Raw genomic sequence first — 24,909 nt, 5'->3', positions numbered from 1 at the left:
ACCTTGGTGGTGGTGGTGGTGTGGCTCTGGGAAGTCCTGCAGATGGGCCAGACCCTGCAGCAACATCCAACTCTGGATCAATCACCACCTCAGAGTTGGAACCCATCTCCCTCTCTGTGAGGTTTGACTCGGTGCTACAATTAAAAAAAAAAAAAAAAATTATAGTTTGCATAGCGAAAATGCAAAGTACTCCATTAAACCCTGCACTTTCAGTCTCAGATCCATCACAGGAGCAAGGAAATGTAGGCGGTCGAAGTAGAGGTATTTCCTCTTTGTGGTTCCGGCCGCTCCACTACGGGCCTTCAGCTGTCTCTCCCTCCTATATGTGTCCTTGCAGCTACATCAACACCTTGTCACATCAGTCAGTACAATGTGAAACAAAACACAGGATTTCCTAAGACCACACATGGCTATGTTAGCAGCGGTTTACATATGCTTAGGCACACATTTTGAAACTTATGAATATTTCTGATGGCTCGACACCAATACTACCAAAATAAGTAACAAGTTGAGGCCTACTACAAAAAAGGACCTTCTAAAACAACGAATTTCAAAGAAAATGTAGAAAAACCTGTGGTAATGATGCGAACATCTATTATATTTAGAGTCAAAAAACAAAAAATATATACTGGCTAAGATACGGACAAAAAAACAAGGAGAGCACTGCATTTGGTGGCAGAACAATTAGCTAAGTATTTATATTTTTAGGACCAAAAATCATCATGGGGCCACCATTCAGGGAGGTGTAATTTAGATGTTGAAAATATGCACACATTAAATGGCGTAGGAATTTGTTACAGATATGCAATGACGCCACATCTTGTAACTTACATTGAGCATATTACATTAGGGTTTTTGGTTATGTGTACACATTATTTAACTTACTAATTTGCTCCTGCTCCTCCCGAGGTCTGGCCGCATAGCCACTCAACATCTGGGCACAGATTCTTCTCCACGCTGCCTCCTTGCGTGTGCGGTCAGCATAGTGGGGATCTCTCTGGTCCCATAGTTCTGGCCTCTCCTGGACCAGACCTATCAGCAATTCCACATTGACTGGCGTGGACATGATGGAGGACTCCGTGGAGGCGTTCTTCCTGGTTTTTTTTTATGCTGCAAGTGTAATTTGCATCCCAAAGCTTCCTGCCAATGCAAAATGCTATTTCCTGTTGACCAGGAGAAGTGTTGCGATTTAATCGCAAGTCACACGTGTGGTGCGTTTTCAATCTGATTTTTAATCGCACCCATAGACTTGCATTGGCGAATCCGATCCGAAAATCACTGACAATCGCAGCATGCTGCGATTGTCTCGGTCCGAGGAACAGATCAGATAAAATATTGGATGATGGGAGCTAAACCATAGAATAATATTGGGACGAAAGCAATGCGATTTTTTATCGCTTTGCATTCATCCGATTTATTCGCTAGTGTGACTCCGGCCTAATACCAATAATTTCTCAATGAGATTGGAAAAATTGAACAAAAAACTTCATAGCTATTAGATTAGCACCACAAAATATCAGATGCATATTATCAAGAGATTATTTCTGTGAATCCACACTAGATCTAAAACATTTTTTTCAACTGGTCCATTCTCCACATAATGAGAATTAATTGTATCCACAGCACTACAAGCTCTAGTACCAAAAGCAATGTTTCAGATCAGATTGGACCAGTTAAAAAAAAAAAAAAAGTCCTTCACTTACATGTGCAATGCCTCTTAGATAAGCACCCACAGCCACTCCTGACAGCGCCGTTTTGCCAGATAGGCTTCCTCCATGAGGAAGTGAAGGACTTTTTTTTATAATGTGGTGGCTAGCAAGTGTATTGGAGTAATGAAAATTCCCCTCACCTTTCTGGACTTGCATTATGTGCTTCTTTTGTATCGCAGCAATTAAATACACATGATCTGAAACATTGCTTTTGGTACTTGAGCTTGTAGTGCTGTGGATACAATTAATTCTCATTGTGTGGAGATTGGACCTGTTGCCATTTTAGATCTAGTGTGGATTCACAGAAATAATCTCTTGTTAATATGCATCTGATATTTTGTGGTGCTGATCTAATAGCTATGAAGTTTTTAGTTCAATTTTTCCAATCTCATAGAGAAATTATTGGTATTAGTCCTGTATACAATTTTGTCCTCACAGTGTTTCTTTATATGTACCCATGGCGCTAATTTATGTGCACTTACCTTGTTGAATATGAATTTTGTGAAAATTGTTATGTAATAAACATTGTTGTAATTTTATTCTATGCCTCTCTTTCTGCCATTTATTGGTGGTGGATATGGGATTTTCATGTCCATTACAAATGGTAGCCATTGATCATCTGAAGGTAGAGGTCAGCAGGACATGCCATAGCTACATCTTAACCATCATCGATCAATACACCAAATTTCTAGTGGCCGTCCCTGTGAAGGATTTAACTGCCCAGACTACACAGCCGGGCTTTTCCCCACTTCTGGCAATTGTGGGAGAATCAGTTGATACCCCAGGGTAATAGTGTACATGATTCTTCTCCCAGGGCGCGTGTGGGTCCCGAACCCCTGGAAGAGGTCTCCCCGGAAGACTCTGGGGAAGAGTCTGCGGGAAATGACCTGCAGTTCCCGTTTTCAGTCATGGCGGGTGATACGGAGGAGACCGGGGAAGAGGAGGAGGCCGACAGCCGTCCACCTCCCCGTTTGCCGGATTTAGAAGTTCAGAAAGATGACTTCCAAAGCGAGCAAATAAAGGATCCTACCCTTTCTCAGGCTAGGACAAATGTTAAAGTGATAAATGGGGTACCCGTAGAACCTGGCTCTAAGCTGGCATATCCTTACATGGTTCTGGAGAATGATTTACTCTATCAGATAGAGAAAAAGGGGGAAGATACGGTGCGACTATTAGTCGTGCCAAAACCCTACCGGCGGCAGGTGCTGGACCTGGCCCACGGACATGTGATGGGAGGTCACCTGGGAGTCCAGAAAACCACCGAAAGGATATTACACTGTTTTGTTTGGCCAGGCATGCATCACGATATTCGAGTATATTGTGAGTCTTGTCCTGACTGCCAAGCCTCTGCACCTAAGCCCCGGTTCTGTAGCCCTTTGGTACCCCTACCTATTATTGAAGTCCCGTTTGAGAGGATTGGGATGGATTTAGTTGGGCCCCTTCCACGGTCTGCACGTGGACACCAACATATCCTGGTCATCTTGGATTATGCCACTCGTTACCCGGAGGCCATCCCTTTGCGTAACACGGCCACCAAGACGATTGCCAAGGAACTGGTGCATGTGTTTAGTCGGGTCGGTATACCAAAACAGATACTCACCGACCAGGGGACCCCCTTTATGTCCAGGGTAATGAAGGAGCTCTGCCGATTGTTACAAATCGAACCGTTACGCACATCCATGTATCACCCTCAAACAGACGGGTTGGTCGAACGGTTCAATAAAACTCTGAAGCAGATGCTGAGAAAGGTGATAGACAAGGATGGGAAGAACTGGGACTATTTACTTCCGTATTTGCTTTTTGCCATCAGGGAAGTACCCCAGTCTTCCACGGGATTCTCGCCTTTCGAGTTATTGTACGCCCGACGTCCTCGCGGACTGTTAGACGTTGCAAAAGAAACCTGGGAGGGTCAGGTCACTCCGTTTAAAACAGTGATAGATCACGTCACACAAATGCAGGACCTTATTGCGGCTGTTATGCCAATCGTCAAAGAACACATGATACAGGCTCAAGGAGCCCAAAAAAGAATCTATGATAGGGGCGCAAAGATCCGTACGTTTGCACCCGGAGATAGGGTGTTGATCCTGGTCCCCACGGTGGACAGTAAGTTCCTGGCAAAGTGGCAGGGCCCCTTTGAGATCAAGGAAAGAGTTGGTGAAGTAAACTACAAAGTATACCAGGCAGGTAAACGGAAGCCTGAACAGATTTATCATGTAAATCTGATAAAGCCCTGGAAGGATCGGTCTGCCTTGTCAGCGGAGCTGGCCCGTCCCGTCTGCTCGCATACCGTACCGGAGGTACGGGTTGCAGAGACTCTCTCGGAGTGGCAAAAGACTGAGGTCAGGCAGTTTCTACTTCACAACCAAAAGTTTTTCTCAGAAAACCCGGGCAGACTACGCTAATGAAACATGACATTGTAACGGAACCTGGTGTCACAGTTCACGTAAAGCCCTACCGAATCCCGGAAGCGCGCCGTGAAGCCGTTTCCCGAGAAGTGAAGGCAATGTTAGAGTTAGGAGTCATTGAGGAATTGCACAGTGCGTGGTCCAGCCCAATTGTGCTAATTCCTAAACCGGACGGCACCATCCGGTTCTGCAATGACTTCAGGAAACTGAATGCGGTCTCAAAATTTGATGCCTATCCTATGCCCCGGGTCGACGAGTTAATAGATCGGTTAGGAAAAGCCCGGTATATTACGACCCTAGATCTAACAAAGGGGTATTGGCAGATCCCTCTGGCTGAGGCTGCCAGAGAAAAGACGGCATTTGCTACGCCGGAAGGTTTATTTCAGTATGTGTACATGCCGTTTGGACTGCACGGGGCACCGGCGACCTTCCAGAGACTGATGGATCGAGTCCTGAGGCCACATAGGCGGTACGCTTCGGCCTATTTGGATGACATTGTCATTTACAGCTTGGACTGGGAAACTCATCTCCAGAAAGTACAAGCTGTGATTGACGACCTGTGGGAGGCAGGTCTAACCGCGAACCCCAAGAAATGTCACATCGGGCTAGAAGAAGCCCGGTATTTGGGGTATGTAATTGGGAGGGGTGTTGTTAAACCCCAGGTTGATAAGATTCAGGCGGTTCAGGACTGGCCACAACCTGTCAACAAGAAGCAGGTGCAAGCCTTCCTGGGGATCGCCGGCTATTATCGCCGGTTCATACCCAATTTTGCAGCCATCGCTACCCCCCTGACGGATCTTACAAAAGGGAAAGACTCCGTCATGATTAAATGGAGTTTAGCGGCTGAAGAAGCCTTCCATAACCTAAAACGGGCACTTTGCTCTCAGCCCGTACTGGTGACTCCGGACTTCCGCAGCGAGTTTGTGGTACAAACGGATGCCTCTGATACCAGTATCGGGGCCGTACTCTCACAAGTGAGGGACGGAGTGGAACACCCAGTCCTCTATCTCAGCAGGAAGCTGAATAAACACGAGCAAAGGTATGCAGTCGTAGAAAAAGAGTGCCTTGCCATTAAGTGGGCTCTAGAGGCCCTCAAATATTACCTGGTGGGCCGAAAGTTCAGGCTGATCACTGTCCATGCCCCTCTCAAGTGGATGCACTTGAACAAGGAACGGAATAGCCGGGTGACCCGGTGGTTCTTTGCCCTGCAGGCCTACACTTTTACGGTGGAGCACCGCCCAGGGGTACAGATGGGAAATGCAGATGCCCTGTCCCGAGTGCACTGTTTGGCAGGTGTCATTGCTCGACTGAAGTGGTCTGAGCAGAGGGGGGGGGATATGTGAGAATCATGTGGGAATAGTGGATGAGGGCAGGTATATCTCGCCCAGATTCCTTTCCTATGTGGCCTAGTCTGGTCAGTAACGCACCTGCTTGCTAATGAATAATGGGAGGTGGATATAAAAGGATGCCAGGTGGTTGTGTGAGTGTCTCAGCCTGGGAACACAGAGAGCCTGTCTGTGTGAGAGACACACGTGAGTGGAAGCAGTGCCCACTGCAACTGTGGTTTGGCTGGACGGGAGAAGCCCGCCAGTTGGTAGTTAGGTTGTATCTTGTTTAGTTGGTGCCGGACAGGCAAGGATTTGTTTTATGTTTTATTTCCTTTTTGCATTGCTTTCACCTTGAATAAACCTGACCCAGTGTCAGTTATACCCGAATCCAGCTCTGCGCCTGAGTTTCATGCTGAACGCACGTGACCTTTGACCCCAGCAAAGGCGATCCCGGAGTGTTTTATCACACAGCAGAATCATCTAGCAGTGGCTGTGCATCGGTGCACTCCATGTCAGATTCATCTTGGAGTGGGGAATTCAGGATTTGACTGGATAACCCAAGCATGGTATGTGAAAAGAGCTCCATAGAGTAATCTGAAGTGTGGGCTGCCGCATCCTTAACTTTTGGTGGGGGTGAAGGACACAAGGAAAGGTGTTTTTCCTGACCAGAACCCTGCACTGACGACTCTGTGCTTGCAGGTTTCGACCGTTCAGAAGAGGAGGCAATAGATCTGGTGGCTGATTCGGCAATGTATGTCAAAACCTGTTCCTGATGCTCCGGCTTTAAAAGCGGTTTTCCTACTCCAAGAAAAGGCAACCTTACAGGCCTTCTTGGGCCAGAGGATGACGCAGGCTCAACACCTCCTGCCTTAGCTGCTATTGTGCTTTTGCCAGAACCAGCCGATGCACCACCACTATCAGTACCAGCTGCACCCCCCTGCCCATGTCCGCAAATTCTTCCCCCATACTTCCTCATGTTTGGGAAAATGTAGCAAAAATACCAGCAGAGAGATGGTACTGGAGTGTCCAGCTGTGTAAGGTGTATTAAAAAAATTAAATCTACGTATATATTTTGTTAGTCACAGACGCTCTCACAGTATGTATTGGACCATAATCCAACAAGCAGATATACGGAACTGTATCAGAAGTGTACAGCTGTATACGTTTTTTGTGTAACTAACAATCTCCGTATATGTATTTACGGAGAGTCACACACAAACGCTGACTCTGTATAGATGTGACTGTAATGCGAACGGCAGATATACAATACAGTTTGAGAATCAGGCAGCTCTATACGGTGTCTGTATGGAAAATTGTCAATTTCCGTCTATTTGTATAGGGACTGACACACGCTGTCTCTGTCTAGGTTTGACTGTGATCAAACAGCAGATATACGAAACTGTTTGAAAAGCGGACAGCACTCTAAGGTGTTGATCTGGAAAAATGGAAAAACTCCTCTGCTTTTTTTTCCAGAGTCACACCCAGATAGCTTCTATTTGTCTGTGATACAAGGCGGTACACGGTAGTGTGTGAGGAGCGTACACCGCTATACGGTGCCTGTATGGAAAATTGTCAATCTCCGTCTATTTGTATAGGGACTGACACATGCTGTCTCTGTCTAGTTTTGACCATGATCAAACAGCAGATATACGAAACTGTTTGAAAAGCGGACAGCGCTCTAAGGTGTAGGTCTGGAAAAACGGAAAAACTCCTCGGCTTTTTCTTCCAGAGTCACACCCAGATAGCTTCTATTTGTCCGTGATACCAGCCGGAATACACGGTAGTGTGTGAGGAGCATACACCGCTAGACGGTGTCTGTATGGAAAATTGTCAAGCTCCGTGTATTTGTATGCGGACTGACACACGCTGTCTCTGTCTAGTTTTGACTGTAATCAAACAGCAGATATCCGAAACTCTTTGAAAAACGGACACAACTCTAAGGTGTTGGTCTGGAAAAATGGAGAAACTCCTCTGCTTTTTTTTCCAGAGTCACACCCAGATAGCTTCTATTTGTCCGTGATACCAGCCGGTGCACGGTAGTGTGTGAGTAGCGTACACCGCTATATGGTGTTTGTATGGAAATTTGTCAATCTCCGTCTATTTGTATAGGGACTGACACATGCTGTCTCTGTCTAGTTTTGACCATGATCAAACAGCAGATATACAAAACTGTTTGAAAAGCGGACAGCACTCTAAGGTGTAGGTCCAGAAAAACGGAAAAACTCCTCTGCTTTTTCTTCCAGAGTCACAACCAGATAGCTTCTATTTGTCCGTGATACCAGCCGGTAGACGGTAATGTGTGAGAAGCGTACACCGCTATACGGTGTGTGAAAAAATGAATGCTCAGTAACTCACCAGGACAAAATAATAAAAGTTGGAGTGCTTTGAAAAAAGCAGTTGGAACAGCAGTGTGCACACAGCAATGCAGCTAGCAGGTAGCCTTAACATGCAGCCTAATCACCACCAGCACTGCTGCACACAACAAAAATCCTCCCCTTTCACTGCACACTAACTGTACAGTGAAAAGCGCTATCAGCAGAAGCAGTTTTTTTTCTTCTTCCCTGGCTAACGCTCTCCCTGTTCAGAATCAGCAGCAGCACCTCTTCCTATTCTAAGATCGGCAGAAGTAAGATGGCGGTCGGCGGTCACAGCCTTTTATACCCACTGTTACACCACACAAAGCCAGCCAATCACTTCAATGCCCTTCTCTAAGATGGTGGTGGCCGCTGCCCATGTCATCGCGTTGCCCACAGTGTGCATCCACCTTCATTGGCTGAGAAAAGGCGCTGGAAGCATTATTTGAAACGTGACTTTGGCGCTCTGATCGGCGACCTCATGGCCGACCTCACGCTATGGTCGGGTTTTGATCGGCGAAACCCGACTTTAGCTAAAGTCGGCTATTTTTGAATTTGACCGACCCATTTCGCTCAACTCTAGTCCTGAACATTTTTTGGGGTTTCGTGTGCAATGATGTCCAATATGCATTTTTTTTTGTTTTATGTTGTCCCAAAACACACAAAAGAAATAAATATGTGTATAACAAAACCTGTAATATTTTCTGGTAGAAATACTTGTACTTCAGTCTCTGAAACAATTTGAAGGGTATACACAAGTGCTTCTCACAAAATTAGAATATCATCAAAAAGGGTGTTCTATTTCAAGTGTTTATTTCTGCTAATACTGATGATCATGGCTGACAGCCAATGAAAACTCAAGTCATTATCTCAGTAAATTAGAATACTTTATAACACCAGCTTGAAAAAATGATTATAGCATCCGAAATGTTGGCCTACTGAAATGTATGTTCAGTAAATGCACTCAAAACTTGGTCACGGCTCCTTTTGTATCAATTACTGCAGCCTGCAGTCGATCAGTCTGTGTCACTGCTGAGGTGTTATGGAAGCCCAGGTTGCTTTGATAGCTGCCTTTGGCTCATCTGCATTGTTGGGTCTGGTGTCTCTCTATAGAGTTAAGGTCAGGAGAGTTTGCTGGTCAATCAAGCACAATGATACTGTTGTTTTTAAACCACTGTTGTTTTTAAACCAGGTATTGGTACTTTTGGCAGTGTGGACAGGTGCCAAGTCCTGCTGGAGAATGAAATTTCCATCTCCAAAAAGCTTGTTGGCAAAGGGAAGCATGAAGTGCTCTAAAATTTCCTTGTAGACTGCTGCGTTGACTTTGCACTTGATAATACGCAATGGACTTACACCAGTAGATGACATGGCTCCCCAAACCAACCCTGATTGTGGTAACTTCACACTAGACCTCAAGCAGCTTGGATTGTGTGCTTCTCCACTCTTCCTCCAGACTCTGGGACCTTGATTTCCAATTGAAATACAAAATTTACTTTAATCTGAAATCAACACCTTGGATCACTGAGCAACAGTCCAGTTATTTTTCCTCTTAGCCCAGGTAAGATGTTTCTTGTAGCCCATATACAGGATACATCTGTGTGTGGTGGCTCTTGAAGCAATGACTCCAGCAGCAGTCCACTCCTTGTGAATCTCACCCAAATTTTTGAATGGCCTTTTCTTAACAATCCTTTCAAGGCTGCGGTTAACCCGCTTACTTGTGCACCTTTTTCTACCACACTTTTTTTCCTTCCACTCAACTTTTCATTAATATGCTTGCATACAGCACTCTGTGAACAGCCAGCTTCTTTATCAATGACCTTTTGTGGCTTACCCTCCTTATGGAGTGTGTCAGTGACTGCCTTCTTGACATCTGTCAACTCAACAGTCTTCCCCATGATACTGGAGCCTACTGAAACAGACTAAGGGACCTTTTCAAACACAAAGTTTTTGCCGGTGTTTTTTTGCTAATTATTTTAATTTACTGAGATAATGACGTTTGGGTTTTCATTGTCTGTAAGCCATAATCATCAACATTAATAGAAATAAACACTTGAAATCGATCACTGTTTGTAATGACTCTATATAATATACTGTATGAGTTTCCCTTTTTGTGTTGAAGAACTGAAATAAATTAACCGTTTGATGATATTCTAATTTTGTGAGAAGCCAGGGCTGCCACTTGGAATTTCAGGGCCCCATAAGGGCAATATTTTCTGGGCCCACTTGACACTCCGCCCAGGCTCCAACCCCTGCTTTGCCTCCACCCCTCGAACCTTCCACAGTCCCTCTGCCCACTCTTGGAAAAACTCTTCTGCACCACGTCCTCACCAATCACTCATTAACACTTCACATCGAGCACCAGTTATATATATAGCCAGCAGTTTTTGTTTTGGCCAAATGATTTTTAAAGCCGCCGCCACGACAAGGTAGACTCTTTGGCCAGGCACTACTCTACTCTAAAATATTAAACATTTGTTAAAATATCCAATACTCTTTTTAAGTATATTTTAATTTTCTTTAAAGGAATTAGTCACAAAAATTTTTTTCATAGTGACCGAATAATACCACATACATGGAACAAATACAGCAACACCATGACAAGACCACATATTACCACCACATAGTGACCAAATAATAACGCATACAAGGGACAAATACCACCACACCATGATCAGACCACATATTACCACCACATAATACCACATGCAAGGAACAAATACTGTCACACCATGACCAGACCACAAATTACCACCACATAGTGACTGAATACTATAATACTAAGTTCCATTATACACAGGAGCTTTGTATTTACTGTCAGTGTACAGGTAATACAGGGATCACCAGTGGCATCCACAGGAGCTCTCTATATAGTGTCAGTGTAGAGGTAATACAGGGATCACCAGTGAAGTGACATTATACACAGGAGACAGTTTATAGTATGCAGTATACAGTGTCAGTGTACAGGTAACACACTGACTTAACAGTGACTTTTCTAGCTGAAGTCCTTCATCTCTGCTATTCTTTTTCATGCAGTGGCCACCACCATCACTTCTTCCAGCCAGGACTCATCTCTACTTTAAATAACACAGTTATATAGAGCACATTCCCAACTTTTTCCCTTTCTTCTACACTACAAATCTGAATATAGGTGTGCACCCACCATTTATACATAATTACAATCCATCATTGCAATTATAAATTATAATTTACCACTGGGCCCCCACTAACTATAAATAGCCACTTTCCCCACCAAATAAATATATAAATTAATTAGCACCTGTACTCCTTCCCCCAATTAAGTACCAATCACTGCATCCTCAACGGCCCCCACTATGCACCTTCCGCTCCCCCAATTCATTATAATTACACACCCCTTCTGCCCCAATTCATTATATCATATCTTCTCTCTCTCACCCCCACCCTCTAATTCATTATCAACGTCTCTCCACCACATTTAATACACCATTTACTCTCCCCAATCTTCATTTGCTGCCCCACCCCAATTCATCATCATTTTTTGTCCCCAACCCTCAATTCATCATTTACTATCGCCATCCACCAGTCTCAATACATCATCATTTACCCCCATCCTCAAAATTCATAATTATTTGCTCTCCTCACCTTCAGTTCATCATGTTCAGTGCCCTCCCTCCATTCACCTCATCATTTGCACTCCCCCTCCCCCAACACACTTCATCATTTGCAGTCCCCTTCCCACAACTTCATATGCAGCTCCCATCCCCACAATTTCATCATGTGCAGTCCCCCTCCCCACAATTTCATCATGTGCAGTCCCCCTTCCCACAATTTCATCATGTGCAGACCCCCTCCCCACAGCTTCATCATGTGCAGTCTCCCTCCCCACAACTTCATCATGTGCAGTCCCCTTCCCCACAACTTCATCTTGTGCAGTACCCTTCCCCACAACTTCATCATGTGCAGTCCCCCTCCCCACAATTTCATCATGTGCAGTCCCTGTCCCCACAACTTCAACATATACAGTCCCCCTTCATCTCTTGCAGAAGTTGCAGTCTCTTTCCAGCTCCTCCCTTCACCCACTGAATTCATTTTATAAAGAAAAGAAAAAAACAAAAAAATTATTCATACTTACCTGACAGACAATCCCCAGCCGGTGCAGCTCTGCTTCTGGTGTTCTTGTACATGTTGGCACATACGCGATAATGTCACTGCATACGCACCGTCACCTGACCGGAACTCCAGTGTCTGGTCATTCAGGGGTTAACTTTTCTCTGCCTTGTTCTGGTGTCAGGTCAGCTATTTTTCTGTGCTGCTTCCTGCAGGCAGTGTAAGTTATATTTCCTGCCTAGGGCTTGTGTAGCTGACTCTGGAGAACCCCTGGTTTATCCTTCTGCGCTTAGCTGACTTTGCTTGTGTCTGTGTTTTCCGTCCCTGCCTGTCCCATCTCTGTGTGTCCTTATGTGTTTGGATTCCCTGATACCCAACTCTGCTTTGGCCTGACCTGCTCCTGTCTCTTCTTCTGGTATTTCTGCTTCTGACCGGTACTGACCTTTTTGGCATTCCTCTGACTCTTTGTTTTGGTATTTCCCTTACTCTCTGGTATCTACCCAGCTTGTTTGACTATTCTGCTTCCACCTAGTGGTAGCCTCGCTGCAGTGCTGCTGGTTTGCTCTGTGCAGTATTTCAGCTTTCCCTCCACTCTGCTGCCATCTTGTGGAGTTTGCATTTACCTGCAGAGCTGCAACGTGACATCCAGATCGCGGAGGGAGTGGGAGCTGCGTAGCCGTCAAGGTCAGATGGCCGTGGAGCTCTGAGAAAGCTCCCAAGCCCCAGCGCCGACATGTGTATTGCAGCGCACAGCACTTTAGTGCAAGATGGGGCCCGGTGAGCAGAAGCACAAGAGCGGGGACCCGTACCTGCGGGCACCCCTCTGTACTGCTGTTCACCAGTTCCCATACAGCAGTAAGGGCAGTAATGTGAGAAGCACATGTACATATAAATATAAAGTATATGGAAGATAGATGTCACAGGTAGAATCCAACCAATACTTGCCATAAATTCCTGCAGCTCCTTTAATGTTGCTTTAGATCTCTTCGCAGCCTCCCGAACCAATTGTTTTGCTTGTCTTTTGATCAATTTTTGAAGGCTAGCCAATTCTAGTTAATGTCACAGTTGTGTCAAATTAAAGATGACATTAAAGATGAAAGAAGGTCTGATGCATATGTATGTAATGCGTGTAGTATGTCTTGCACCTGCTTTGTTAATTTTACACTTGCTAAATGTCATTTTATGTTTAGAATCTTATATGTTCTCTGCTGACATTACAAAAGTCATCTGTTATGTATACTCTGTGCCTGTGCCCTTTTCTTTCTCTTGGCTAGAGACCAAAACTCTAACCCTGCCAGGCCATCACGCTCCTGACAACCACTGCTATCTTTAGTCATGTCATGTTGCATCACTCTACCAGATTATTGCAAGGTTTTTTTGTGTTATCAGGATCAGTTGCGTTCTCTGACCCATACTATTTGTCATTCACTTAGTTTTGGTTCATTTTTATGTACACTGTTGAAACATCTTGAATCCTTGATCCTGACTAATGATATATACATACTGTAGATGTAACATTCCAAACCTTCTGTGATCTGCTGTTCTAGCTATGAATCATGTAAAGCTCTGCCACCTCTTCTGGAGTTTTACCCTGCTCCAGCTTTTGATGTCATGTACATGGGCAGTCTGAAGCATTGAGAAAAAGCCTGAGCAGGGCTAAATCACCTGTATTATATGTGGCACGTGATCGACCATGTTGCCAGAAGAGGAGAGTGCTCATCTTGTGTCCTGTATCGAGACAAGCACATCTTTAAGGTTGTTATTAGTAAGCTATAAAGTGACCTTATGTTCCACTTAGTCTCAGACACCTCCTTTCTATATTCATTTGTACACCATCTAAATGTATTGTAGAAATAACTCGTCAGTGCTGTAGGTATTCAGATGAAACCAAAGGGATAGGTATACTTGAATCTGTTTGCTAAAAATTTTTCCTTTATACATTTTTTAACCCCTCACTGACACTAGACATACTATTCCGTCCATGTGCCCTGGGCCTGTCTGACCATGGACGGAATAGTACGTCATAGCGATCGGCCACTCACACGGGGGGTGTGCAGCTGATCGCGGCCAGGTGTCAGCTGATTCTCACAGCTGACACTCGGCACTAAGTGCCAGAAGTGGTCACAGACAGCTCCCGGCACTTTAACCCCCGGAATACTGCGATCGAACACGATCACAGCATTGTGGGATCAGGCAGAGGGCTGACAGCCCTTCTGCCTTTGGATCGGAGACCCCGCGGCGTGACACGGGGTCCCGATCGCTGCTATGGTAACCCGATGTTGTCATGATGACATCCGGGTTACAAGAGCTCAGAGACTTCCTGTCATGCGCAGTGCATGTTAGGAAGTCTCTCAGGTCAGTGTGCAGAGATTGCAGCGCTGACAGCTTATATGGAATGCAGATGCTGCTTCACATGCATGCTATAGAAGCGATCAGACTGCAAAAAATGAGTGTCCCATAGTGGGACAAAGTGTAAAATTTACAGTAAGTAAAAAAAAAGTTTTTAAATAATTGTAAAAATATTTAAAAAAATAGTAATAAAAAAATCAATATTTATTCTATCACTAAATAAATATTTAAATAAAAAATTAATCTAAACAATAAAAGTACACATATTTGGTATCGCCGCATCCGTAATGACCCGACCTATAAAACTGTCCCACTAGTTAACCCCTTTAGTGATCACCTTAAAAAAAAAGCAAGGCAAAAAACAATGCTTTATCATCATACCGCCGAACAAAAAGATGGATGTTAATAACCAAGGTATTGCTGAAAACATCATCTTGTCCCACAAAAAACGAGCCACCATACAGCATCATCAGCAAAAAAAGTTATAACTCTCAGAATAAAGTGATGCAAAACAATTATTTTTTCTATAAAATAGTTTTTATTATATAAAAGCGCCAAAACTTTAAAAAAAAAAAAAAAGGGTATTGCTGTAATCGTACTGACCCAAAGAATAAAACTGCCTTATCAATTTTACCACACGCGGATCAGTGTAAATACCCCCCCAAAAGAAATTCATGAATTGCTGGTTTTTGCTCATTCTGTCTCCCAAAAATCATAATAGAAAGTGATCAAAAAATGTCATGTGCCCTAAAATTATAGCAATAAAAGCGTCAACTCGTCCCGCAAAAAACAATACCTCACATAACTCTGTGGGCCAAAATATGGAAAAATTATAGCTCTCACAATGTGGTGATGCAAAAACTATTTTTTGCAATAAAAAGTGTTTTTTAGCGTGTGACAGCTGCCAAATATAAAAACCCACTATAAGACCTCTTTCACACGTCCTGATATTTCTTGTATTTGTGTGCTGCATCAGTACCACATGGACTGGCGCCAGGGAAGAAGCGTTGCAGTAAGCGCTGTTCCCTGGTGTCGGGTGCTGAACACATCTCTCATCATTCTCCTCTGCTCTGCCGGCGATTGGCAAGAGCAGACGAGCAGGAGGGAATGATAAGAGTTACATTTAAACCCTTAATGACCGCCAATGCGCCTTTTAACAGCGGCAGTTGAGTACTTAAACCACAGTGCCGCTTTTTAATGGCGATAAGGTTTAAGGCTATAATGCCCCCAGCATCGAAATTTCTCCGGGGTCCCGGCTGCTGGGGGTAGCTGAGACCCCAGAGAACATGATTCGGATTGGTTTTTACTGACTCCGGTGTTGCGATCACCGTTATTAACAGTATAACAGCGACCGCAAAAAAAAAGTCTGATTTTCCAAGTATTTTCTCTCTCCTCTGATGTGATCGCACATCAGATGAGAAATAGGGTCCCCCCAATCACTCCCCTGGTACCTCTGTTGTCCCTGCAGGCCCCCCTGAAGTCCCCCGGGCCCCCGGCTTCTTCTCTCGGGAGGAAATGGCGGGCGCATGCGGCAATAATAGGAGATTTTTTCCTATTGGTTCATTTTGATCACTGTGATAGATCCAATCACATTGATCATAATAAAAAAAATAGTAAATTAAACCCCCCTTTATCACCCACTTAGTTAGGGAAAATAATAAAATGTATCTACTTCCATTTTCCCATTAGGGTTAGAGTTGGGCGAAAGTGAGTTGGGCTAAAGTTAGGGTTAGGGTTGGGGCTAAAGTTAGGGTTAGGGTTGAGGCTAAAGTTGGGGTGAGGGTTTGGATTATGGTCATGGTTGGGATTAGGGGTAGGGTTGGGATTAGGGTTAGTGGTGTGTTAGGGTTAGGGTTGGTGTTAGAATTGGGGTCTTTCCACTGTTTAGGCACATCAGGGGCTCTCCAAACTCAGCATGGCGTCCGATGTTTATTCCAGCAAATTTTGCGTTGAAAAAGTAAAACCCTTCCCTTCCGAGCTCTGTTGTGTGTCCAAACAGTGATATTCCCCCACATATGGGGTAACAGCGTACTCAGAACAAATTGCACAACAACTATTTAGGTCCAATTTCTCCTGTTACCCTTGGGAAAATAAAAAATTGGGGTCAAAAATATCATTTTTGTAAAAAAATATGATTTTCTATTGTTATGACTCTACGTTATAAACTTCTGTGAAGCACTTGGGGGTTCAAAATGCTCACCATACATCTAGGTAAGTTCTTTAGGGGGTCTTGTTTCCAAAATTGTGTCAATTGAGGGGGGTTTCCACTGCTTAGGCGAATCAGGGGCTCTCCAAGCACGTCATGGCGTCCAATTTCAATTCCATCCAATTTTGCATTGAAAAGTCAAACTGCGCTCCTTCCGTTATGAGCTCTGCCAGGCGCCCAAACAGTGGTTTACCTGCATATATGGGGTATCAGCATACTCAAGACAAATTGTACAACAACTTTTGGGGTCCAATTTCTCCTGTTACCCTTGGTAAAATAAAAAAATTGGATCTGAAGTAAATTTTTTGTGAAAAAAGTTAAATGTTCATTTTTGTAAAACATTCCAAAAATTCCTGTGACGCACCTGAAGGTTTAAATTTCTGGAATGTGGTTTTGAGCACCTTCAAAGGTGCAGTTTTTAGAATGGTGTCAGTTTTGGGTATTTTCTATCATATAGACCCCTCAAAGTTACTTCAAATGTGATGTGGTCCCTAAAAAAAAAATGGTGTTGTAAAAATGAGAAATTGCTGTTGAACTTTTAACCCTTATAACTTCCTAACTAAAAAAATTGCTGGTTCCAAAATTGTGCTGATGTAAAGTAAACATGTGGGTAATGTTACTTATTAAGTATTTTATGTGACATATCTCTGTGATTTTAGGGCATGAAAATTCAAAGTGGGAAAATTGAGAAATTTTCAAAATTTTCACCAAATTTCCATTTTTCTCACAAATAAACGCAAGTCAAAGAAATTTTACCACTGTCATGAATTACGATACGTCACGAGAAAACATTTGCAGAATCACTAGGATCCATGCAAGCCTTCCAGAGTTATTACCCCATAAAGGGATAGTGGTCAGAATTGTAAAAATTGACCTGGTCATCAACACGCAAACCACCCTTTGGGGTAAAGGGGTTAAAGAGTACATATTTTATTTTTATTTAATATCTCATTCCCTCCTCATATGTACAGTGGATTGGGAAGGGTATCAGATCCTGAACCCCCACAATTCACTGAAAAAAATCTCTGCAGTGTGTAACTTCGATGCTAGAAGTGCTGATAAGATGGTAGATGTACTCAATTAAAAGTCTATAAGGCCCCCTTCACATATCCTGATGATTCCACTATTGGGAAAGCCTTTACTGGTTAGTAAAGGGTGACCAAAAAAAAAGATATGGGGTCCCCCCTAAATTTACTAACCAGCAAAGGCTAAACAGACAGCTGCAGGCTGATGTTAATAGGCTGGGAAGGGGCCATGGATATTGACCCCCTCTAAGACTAAGAACACCAGCACTCAGTCGCCCAAGAAATGTTGCATCCATTAGATGCCATAATTCTGGCACTTAGCCTTGCCTTTTCCCACTTGCCCTGGTGCGATGGCAAGTTGGGTAATAGTTTTGGCATTGATGCGGGAAGAGCCAAGGATAAGCACCAGTATTGGCAATCTAATGGAGCAGGTTTTGCTTGCAAATAAAAAAAACTAAAAAAAAACATAAAAATGCAACGTGTGAATATAGCCTTAAGGCCCCTTTACATTTAGCGATGCACCAGCGATCCCGACAACGATACGACCCGGTCAGGATCGCTGATGCATCTGTAGGGTGTGGCTGAGGGAGGCGATTAAGTGGTGCTGAGCCAACAGGACTGGGGGGTGACCCACTTCGTGGCACCGGCAGACATGAGACTGAGACAAGGGTTGTGTCCAACAGTTCAGATTTTATTGGCCGCTTTTGGGACGACCACCGTACTTCATCACAGGATTAGTCCACAATTCACTTTTACACACAGACCCGGGTACCTTCTCTTTCCTAGTTTCACCACTCGTGGCGTCCTCTATGACTCTTCCCCACTGTGGCTGCCCTAAGCACCTTCACCACAGCGTTTCACCCTTTAGAGTACGCCGTCCATCTGACACTCACAGACTGTCTCTGTCCGCAGCCACTGTCCTTTTTGGGTCACCCCCCGTGACCGTCTCCACTGTCAGTAGCTCTCTGTAGGCTTTTTCTGTCCTTCTACCTACAGCAAACTCTCCTCTAGAGTGAGCTCCCTCGGCTGACTGGAACTTCCAGAACCTTCCCTGACCTTTTATACTCCCAGTCCCAGTAGCTCCGCCCACTATCACCTGACAGTAACCTTTGACCAATGGCAGTTACCTTGACCCATGGCAGTTACACAGTCACTCTCCTATACTCCCCACTGCCGTCTAATGGTCAAACTACCACATGACACCCTTTTCTCTTTATCACAGCCTACACTGCGCTATCTCTCTGTCTCTTACTACAGACAGACCTGTCCGTCAGCTCAACCTCCCCACACCACTAAATGGTCGCTAGTGAGCTGCTACACAGGCAGATCTCACAGCGATGTAGCGATGCAGCAGCGGTCGTTACTTACCTTTCAGACGCGGCGATCCTGACGTCCTCCCGCCTCCACGCTTCGCTCATCGGCGCCAGCAGGAAGTAGCCAGCGAGAAATGGACCTGGACGATCTTGCACGATCAGCGACAGACAGCGGGGGAGCCAGTCTGAGGTAAATATCACACATAGCGATATCGCTAGCGATATCGATGCTGCGTCACAAAATCGGTGATGCTTTAGCGATAGCACTACGTGTAAAGGCCCCTTTACATTCTTTGTTGAGGTCTGCCTGACACCTATTATTTATTTGATTAACATTTTGTGTTCTAGATGGAAGAGCTACGAAATCAGCTATTATCTGCTAATTGTTTACTAGAGGACCTGCAAAATGAACACTCGCAGTGCAAGCAAGAGTATGGTGGCCAACTCCTTCACTTAAATGTAAGAAGGCAGTAGAGGATAAAATTTTACCTCCCAGATATTTTATATAATTTTGTTTGAAGACCATGATATTAAAGGCAATCTGTCACCAAGTTTTTGCTACCCCACCTAGGAGCAGCATGATGTTAGGGCAGAGACCCTGATTCTAGTGATGTGTGACTTTCTTTACTACTTTCTGCAGTTTTGATTAACATCTTATCTGCAGCAGATCTAGCAGTTTTCTGAATGCTGAGCTCTGAATTATCCTGCCAACACCACTCATTGGCAGCATTCTGTGTACACTGTGCATAGTCAGAAAGATGCCAATCATTGGTGGTACACGATTGAACTACATGACAACAGATTTCCTAGTCATCTAGTGATAATTTCCTGCAGATAAAAAGCTGATTTTTATAAAAATTACACTAAGCTGCTCAGTAAGTCCCATATTACATCACAGGAATCAGAGTCTCTGCCCCTACGTTATGCTGCTCTCAGATTAGGTAGCAAAAATATAGTGAGAGATTCCTTTCATTATAAATTAAAAGTATTAAATTATTAAAGGGGTTTCCTCTTTAGTGAAGCATATGGATGTGATAAAGTGGGGTCCCCCACTTGGAACCTTCCTCTATGAGCCAAAACAGAAAGCTATCTTATTAGTATAGCTCCCATTCTAGTGGACTCTTAACCTTGTCGAATACCATTCATTTGAGTGGCTACAGCTTCTCCCACAATTGAGTTTTGAAAGAAGTTTTTTTATTTTGCTGAGATGACCCCCACATGAAAAATATGAATATTATTAAGAATATTCTAACATGTTCCTGATGAGATTGAAATTTGCTATTCTGCTTGTAGGAAGCCTTAAAGGCACGTGAGGAACAGCTGAACTTGGAAAAGGAGCACAACAAGCAATTATATGATCGAGAAAAGGTCAACAGCCTGACTAATGAAAACCTACAAAGAGAGATGATTGAGAGACGGATTGAGGTCGAGAGACTCCAGGCCGTAGTAAAGATGATGAATGAAGAATACAGGAAGAAAACAGAACAACAGGTTAGAATTTTTTTTAGTTTCTTGCTGAGCTATCCAAATATGCATCCAAATGCGAAAGACCACTCAGATGTCAATCACTTTCATCCCTTTACCTTCATCCTAATTATTATTGCAGAAACCCTTGACTTAAAAAAACCCCCAAACCTCTGATTCATCTACTATATAATCGTCTAATTCTGTCTGTCTGTCTCTCTGTTTGTAACGGAAATCCCACGTCGCTGATTGGTCGCGCCCAGCCGCAGTTGCAGTCGCGGAATTTGAATGACGCACGCCACCGCTACCGTCGGGAGATCTGCGGCGCTAGCCGCTGATCTCCCGACGGTTGCCGCTGGTCATCTCCTGCTGCATGGATTTGCCGCAATCAGCGATATTGGCGTGGAATCTTCATAAATAAACTACATACATATTCTAGAATACCCGATGCGTTAGACTCGGGCCACCATCTAGTATAATTATAACAATATTGGCCCCTAAAATAATTAGAAAAAATATGGTTAGGAGGGTTTAACTAACAATTAAAACATGAGACATTGATGAACTCTTTTTTTTTTTGTAATATCCTAAAAGTTAAGAGCTATTCAGGAGAAAACCACAAGTTTGAACGCGACATCTTCCCAGCTGAAGTCCATAAAAGATGTTTTGCGGAAAACCTCAAATGATCTGGAGGCCAAAAGCCAATGTTTGGACCGGACTGAGAAAAGCTTAATAGAAACAAGAAATGTTCTGGCCGAAAAGGATAAGTCATTGCAAAGAGTTGTTGATGAGATGAAGAAACTGCGTTTATATGCCGAGTCCAAGAAGCGTGAGGTTCAGCAAATAAGAGTTGACAATGAGAAAATGACGGAGATGCAAAGAGATGCCGAGACATTAAAACTGCTTTTAGTAGAAAAGGATAACATGATAATAACTCTCCGGGAACAAATTGAAGCTATGACTAAGATGATTGGACAACAGAACCAGAAGATTGATGCCCTAGAAGTAGAGAAATCTCAGATTTTACATGAATTAACTGTTAAAAGATCGGAAACACAGGATATAGCGGTAAGTTCTTGTTGCCAGATTTCCTTGATATTTACTGGGTTTTCATGGAGTATACTGGGAACTGATATACAATTCTTTTATTCATTTATTCAGCTGAAGATTGGCTTGGTTCACAGATAGATAGAGAATTTCTTATTTTTGTTCAGTTCTAAGAACAGAAAAGCAGAAATCATCAGGAGATGGACAAAAAGAAGATGGTACCTGAAGGTCCCCATGGGGATTGCTTAATTTCTGTCATTGTGCCCATTTTCTGAAATTAGACACTATCACACCAACATGATCTGAAAGTAGTCACAGACAAAAAGTGACTCACTGCCCTATACACCGGGTATTCCTAATGGGAATCTGTCATTAGGTTTTGCCCTCTCACCTGAGCGCAGCATGGCATAGGGAAGAAAACCCTGATTCCAGCGATATATCATTTATGGGATTGCTTGCTGTAGTTTTGATAAAATCACAGTTTTATCTTCAGCAGATCTGCCAGATCACTCAATGCTAGGCTGTGTATAACCCCACCCACACAATTGATTGGCAGATTTCTGCCTATGCATGGTGTAGACAGATAGTTGTCAATCAGTTGTATGTTCTGAGTTATACAGAGTTCTTAAATATAGAGGACTACATGGCAACAGGTTTACTAGTCCTCCAGTGATAATCTTGAAAAGTGGATGGGGGGCGGCCACAGGACGAGGGGTACAGCAGCAAACAGCAGACGCACACAAAGATTAGACAATATAATATGAATATTTACTACCCAGTTTATGAAACAAAGGAAAGGATGATAGGTAAAAAGTGTATAAGTAGCAAATACAATGACAGCAGTTCCCTTCAATAACACCGACTAAGAGTATACGTAGATACACTTAAACTGAATTAACAGTTATATGTGAGCAAAATACAATGCAATTAACTATTTCTAAGTATAAATAAAGAAAACAGTGTTGTGCCAGTACTTTAGTAATCGCCTACTCGGAGCAGTAAGTGTCTTACAGAAGAGGCTTTTTCTTCTAACTAACTGGACATCTATAAGACTATTTCTATAAGTGTATATATATCCAGATGTAAGATGATACTAGCACATCCTAAAACTGAAGAAAAAGGGTCCTTTCTGGGCTGAGTCCCAAATAATCAGAAAAGTTGTCTTGAAGCTCTAAGGCCTCTTTCACACATCAGTTTTTTGCCTTCAGGCGCGATCCGGCTTTTTTTTGTAAAACCGGATCCGGCAAAATGCAATGCCGGATCCAGTTTTTCCCCATTGACTTGCATTAGCGCCGGATCGTGCCGGATGGCATTGCGTTTCATCCGTTTTTTGCCGGATCCGGCAACTTGTCTCATTCCGGCGGATCCGGCGCTTCCAGCTTTTTGCTACAATGAAAGTCTATGGGCGCCGGAATGCGCCGGATCCAGAAAAAGACGGATCCAGCCACCGGATCCGGTTTTTTTAAGTCTGCGCATGCTCAGATCCAATTGGCCAGCCCCCAGGAACAGATATAACCTGCTAGACGGATCCAGCAAAAAAACGGATCCGTTTCTACAGTTCTCCAAAATTTATGCCGGATCCGTTTTTTCTAAAAATAGCCGGATCCTGCCTGACGGCAAAAAACTGATGTGTGAAAGTAGCCTTAGGGATTGCCGATCTCTCCAGCGCAGGGCTTCCATAAGTCCTTAGAGATAAGGCCTCACATGACCTAACCCAAGATGTATACTAGGTTGTCGTAATTGAGTCGGCTCATGTCAAGCCGAACAACGCGTCCCAGAGACACCAACGGATACACAGTCTCACCACCCTATCCCGACTTTATCGAAGAATCCACAGATTTTCTTGCACCTGGACTCTCCTTCGACTCCTCCCAACTGCCCACCAACCACCAAAAACCATGGTGCTCCAACTTCGTCCTTTCAGCGCTGCCCTCTACTGGCTAGATCATATATTATATCACAAATCTCCAACAATGCAGTAAACTGTGATTAACCCTTACAATCTGCTCTTGATAAACCTGCTTTTTATCGAAACAACAGTATGCAGACACCTCACTGGAATCAGGGTCTCTGTCCCTACATCATGCTGTCATTTATATGTCAAAATGCTGGCAGCAGATTCCCTTTAATGCAAATTTTCTTTTAAAATTTGGCGCACACATTATGACTGCTGCCATTGTGGGGTACTCGGGACGGGGCCGGTGTCAGGGGGAATGTGTCACAGCGGCGGTGACCCGATCCGTGGCCCTGGGCGCACAAATAAATGGTGGTTTGTGATATAGTTTATGTGATAGTTCGTGATGCCACCTGTGGTGTTTGGCAAGCAAGATGTTAAGCCAACGCTGCGTACAGATCCTCTGGGGCTGATGGTGTGTTGCAGCATAGATGGTGTAGCTCCCCACAGGTGAAGCTGTAACCCTAGGGCAGTGTAATTGCAATAGATGAGAATAGGCGCAGGCGGTGTGAGGAATGCTGGTACCCAGATGTAGCGGTGCTGACGGTGTTGGCACACAAATGAATGGAAGACACCAGGGCCTGCAGTTCCAATACTTTACTCACAGTTCATTGTAAACACTGGTGCCCGCTTCCATGCCATGTCCTCCGGGGCAGAGACTCAATCAACCTCCCGGGCAAGTCAGGATTCTCCTCTCTAACACTCCGCCAACATGTACCTTTCCTGAACGACTCCTCTATTGCGCCTTAAGGTGTGAAGAGCTCCAGTACCGTGATACTCTGGAGTTCCTCCTGTCAGATGTTCCTAACAACTCAACTCGTATGGCAGACAGCTGTAGCCTCTCTCGGGGACTCCCTTCTCCAGAGTCCTGGCTCTCTATTCAGTTGCTGTTGTGCCCCAAGTCTTAGATGGGAGTAGTGCATTTACAGCCAATTACTCCACCGGTGTCTGCTGCAGAACCATAAGTGTCTATACAACCTCAGGGACTGGGCCCCGGCCTTGCGCTGACAACCTATAGTCAGGGTTCCTCTTCCAACCCACAACTCCTCTCTGTTCTCCTACTCCTTCGTTCCGCACTGTTCTTTCTCTCTCTTATGGAAGCTTAGGTTGCAGTTCTACGTCTTTCTCCTTCTGTTCCTTTCCAGTGTCAGCTGGCTCAGATCACTGAGGCAGCTGCAGCACTCCTTCTCCTCGGACCCATCCTCAGACTCTCCTGACTGACTGTCCTTCTCTCGCCTGACCTCCCGTCAGACTCACCTCCCGACTCCACTCTCAGACTGATCTGACCTCTAATTCTAAACCTTCCCCATCTTTTATATGGATCTCAACTCCACCCACCTCCCAGCACATCCAGTGTTCCAAGCAGGAAACCACCAAGGCAATCCTAATGTCTAGGAGGAGAGAGAGACCTCAATGTGGTGGTGCTGAACTACCCTGTCGTGTGGGATGCGAGTGTGGAGTGTGGAAAGGAGCTCCCAACTTACCTAGGTGGTGGGGCACTACACCTTAGGAGAAGGTGCAGTACCTCTCTGGCGACTGAGCCTCAGGGGCGCCACATGTGTCCTATAGACATGGGAAGCGTGAACAGATTGATATAGTTTTATTGTGAAAATAATAGTAAGGCAGTATTCACATGTGCAGTAATCATCAGTTAGAATGGTTCCAGCAG

The 24,909-nt window shown here is 44.2% G+C and overlaps 1 protein-coding gene across 4 annotated transcripts in view; it reads left to right on the top strand.

Annotated features, from left to right (window-relative positions):
• CCDC158 (coiled-coil domain containing 158) overlaps positions 1-24,909 on the top strand; it is a 222,997-nt gene that overhangs the window by 81,152 nt on the left and 116,936 nt on the right. For all 4 annotated transcript variants that reach the window (XM_073541919.1, XM_073541905.1, XM_073541912.1 and 1 more), the window contains 3 exons: positions 19,124-19,234; positions 20,069-20,266; positions 20,834-21,307. In XM_073541919.1, the coding sequence (XP_073398020.1) occupies positions 19,124-19,234; positions 20,069-20,266; positions 20,834-21,307 (783 nt within the window). The remainder of the gene's footprint in view (positions 1-19,123; positions 19,235-20,068; positions 20,267-20,833; positions 21,308-24,909) is intronic.

This window comes from Dendrobates tinctorius, unplaced genomic scaffold, assembly GCF_039654945.1.
Source record: "Dendrobates tinctorius isolate UK_male_01 unplaced genomic scaffold, ASM3965494v1 ptg000011l, whole genome shotgun sequence".
NCBI lineage: Eukaryota > Metazoa > Chordata > Amphibia > Anura > Dendrobatidae > Dendrobates > Dendrobates tinctorius.
The sequence above is the reverse complement of the archived record's forward strand: the minus strand, read 5'-3'. Positions and strand labels throughout refer to the sequence as shown.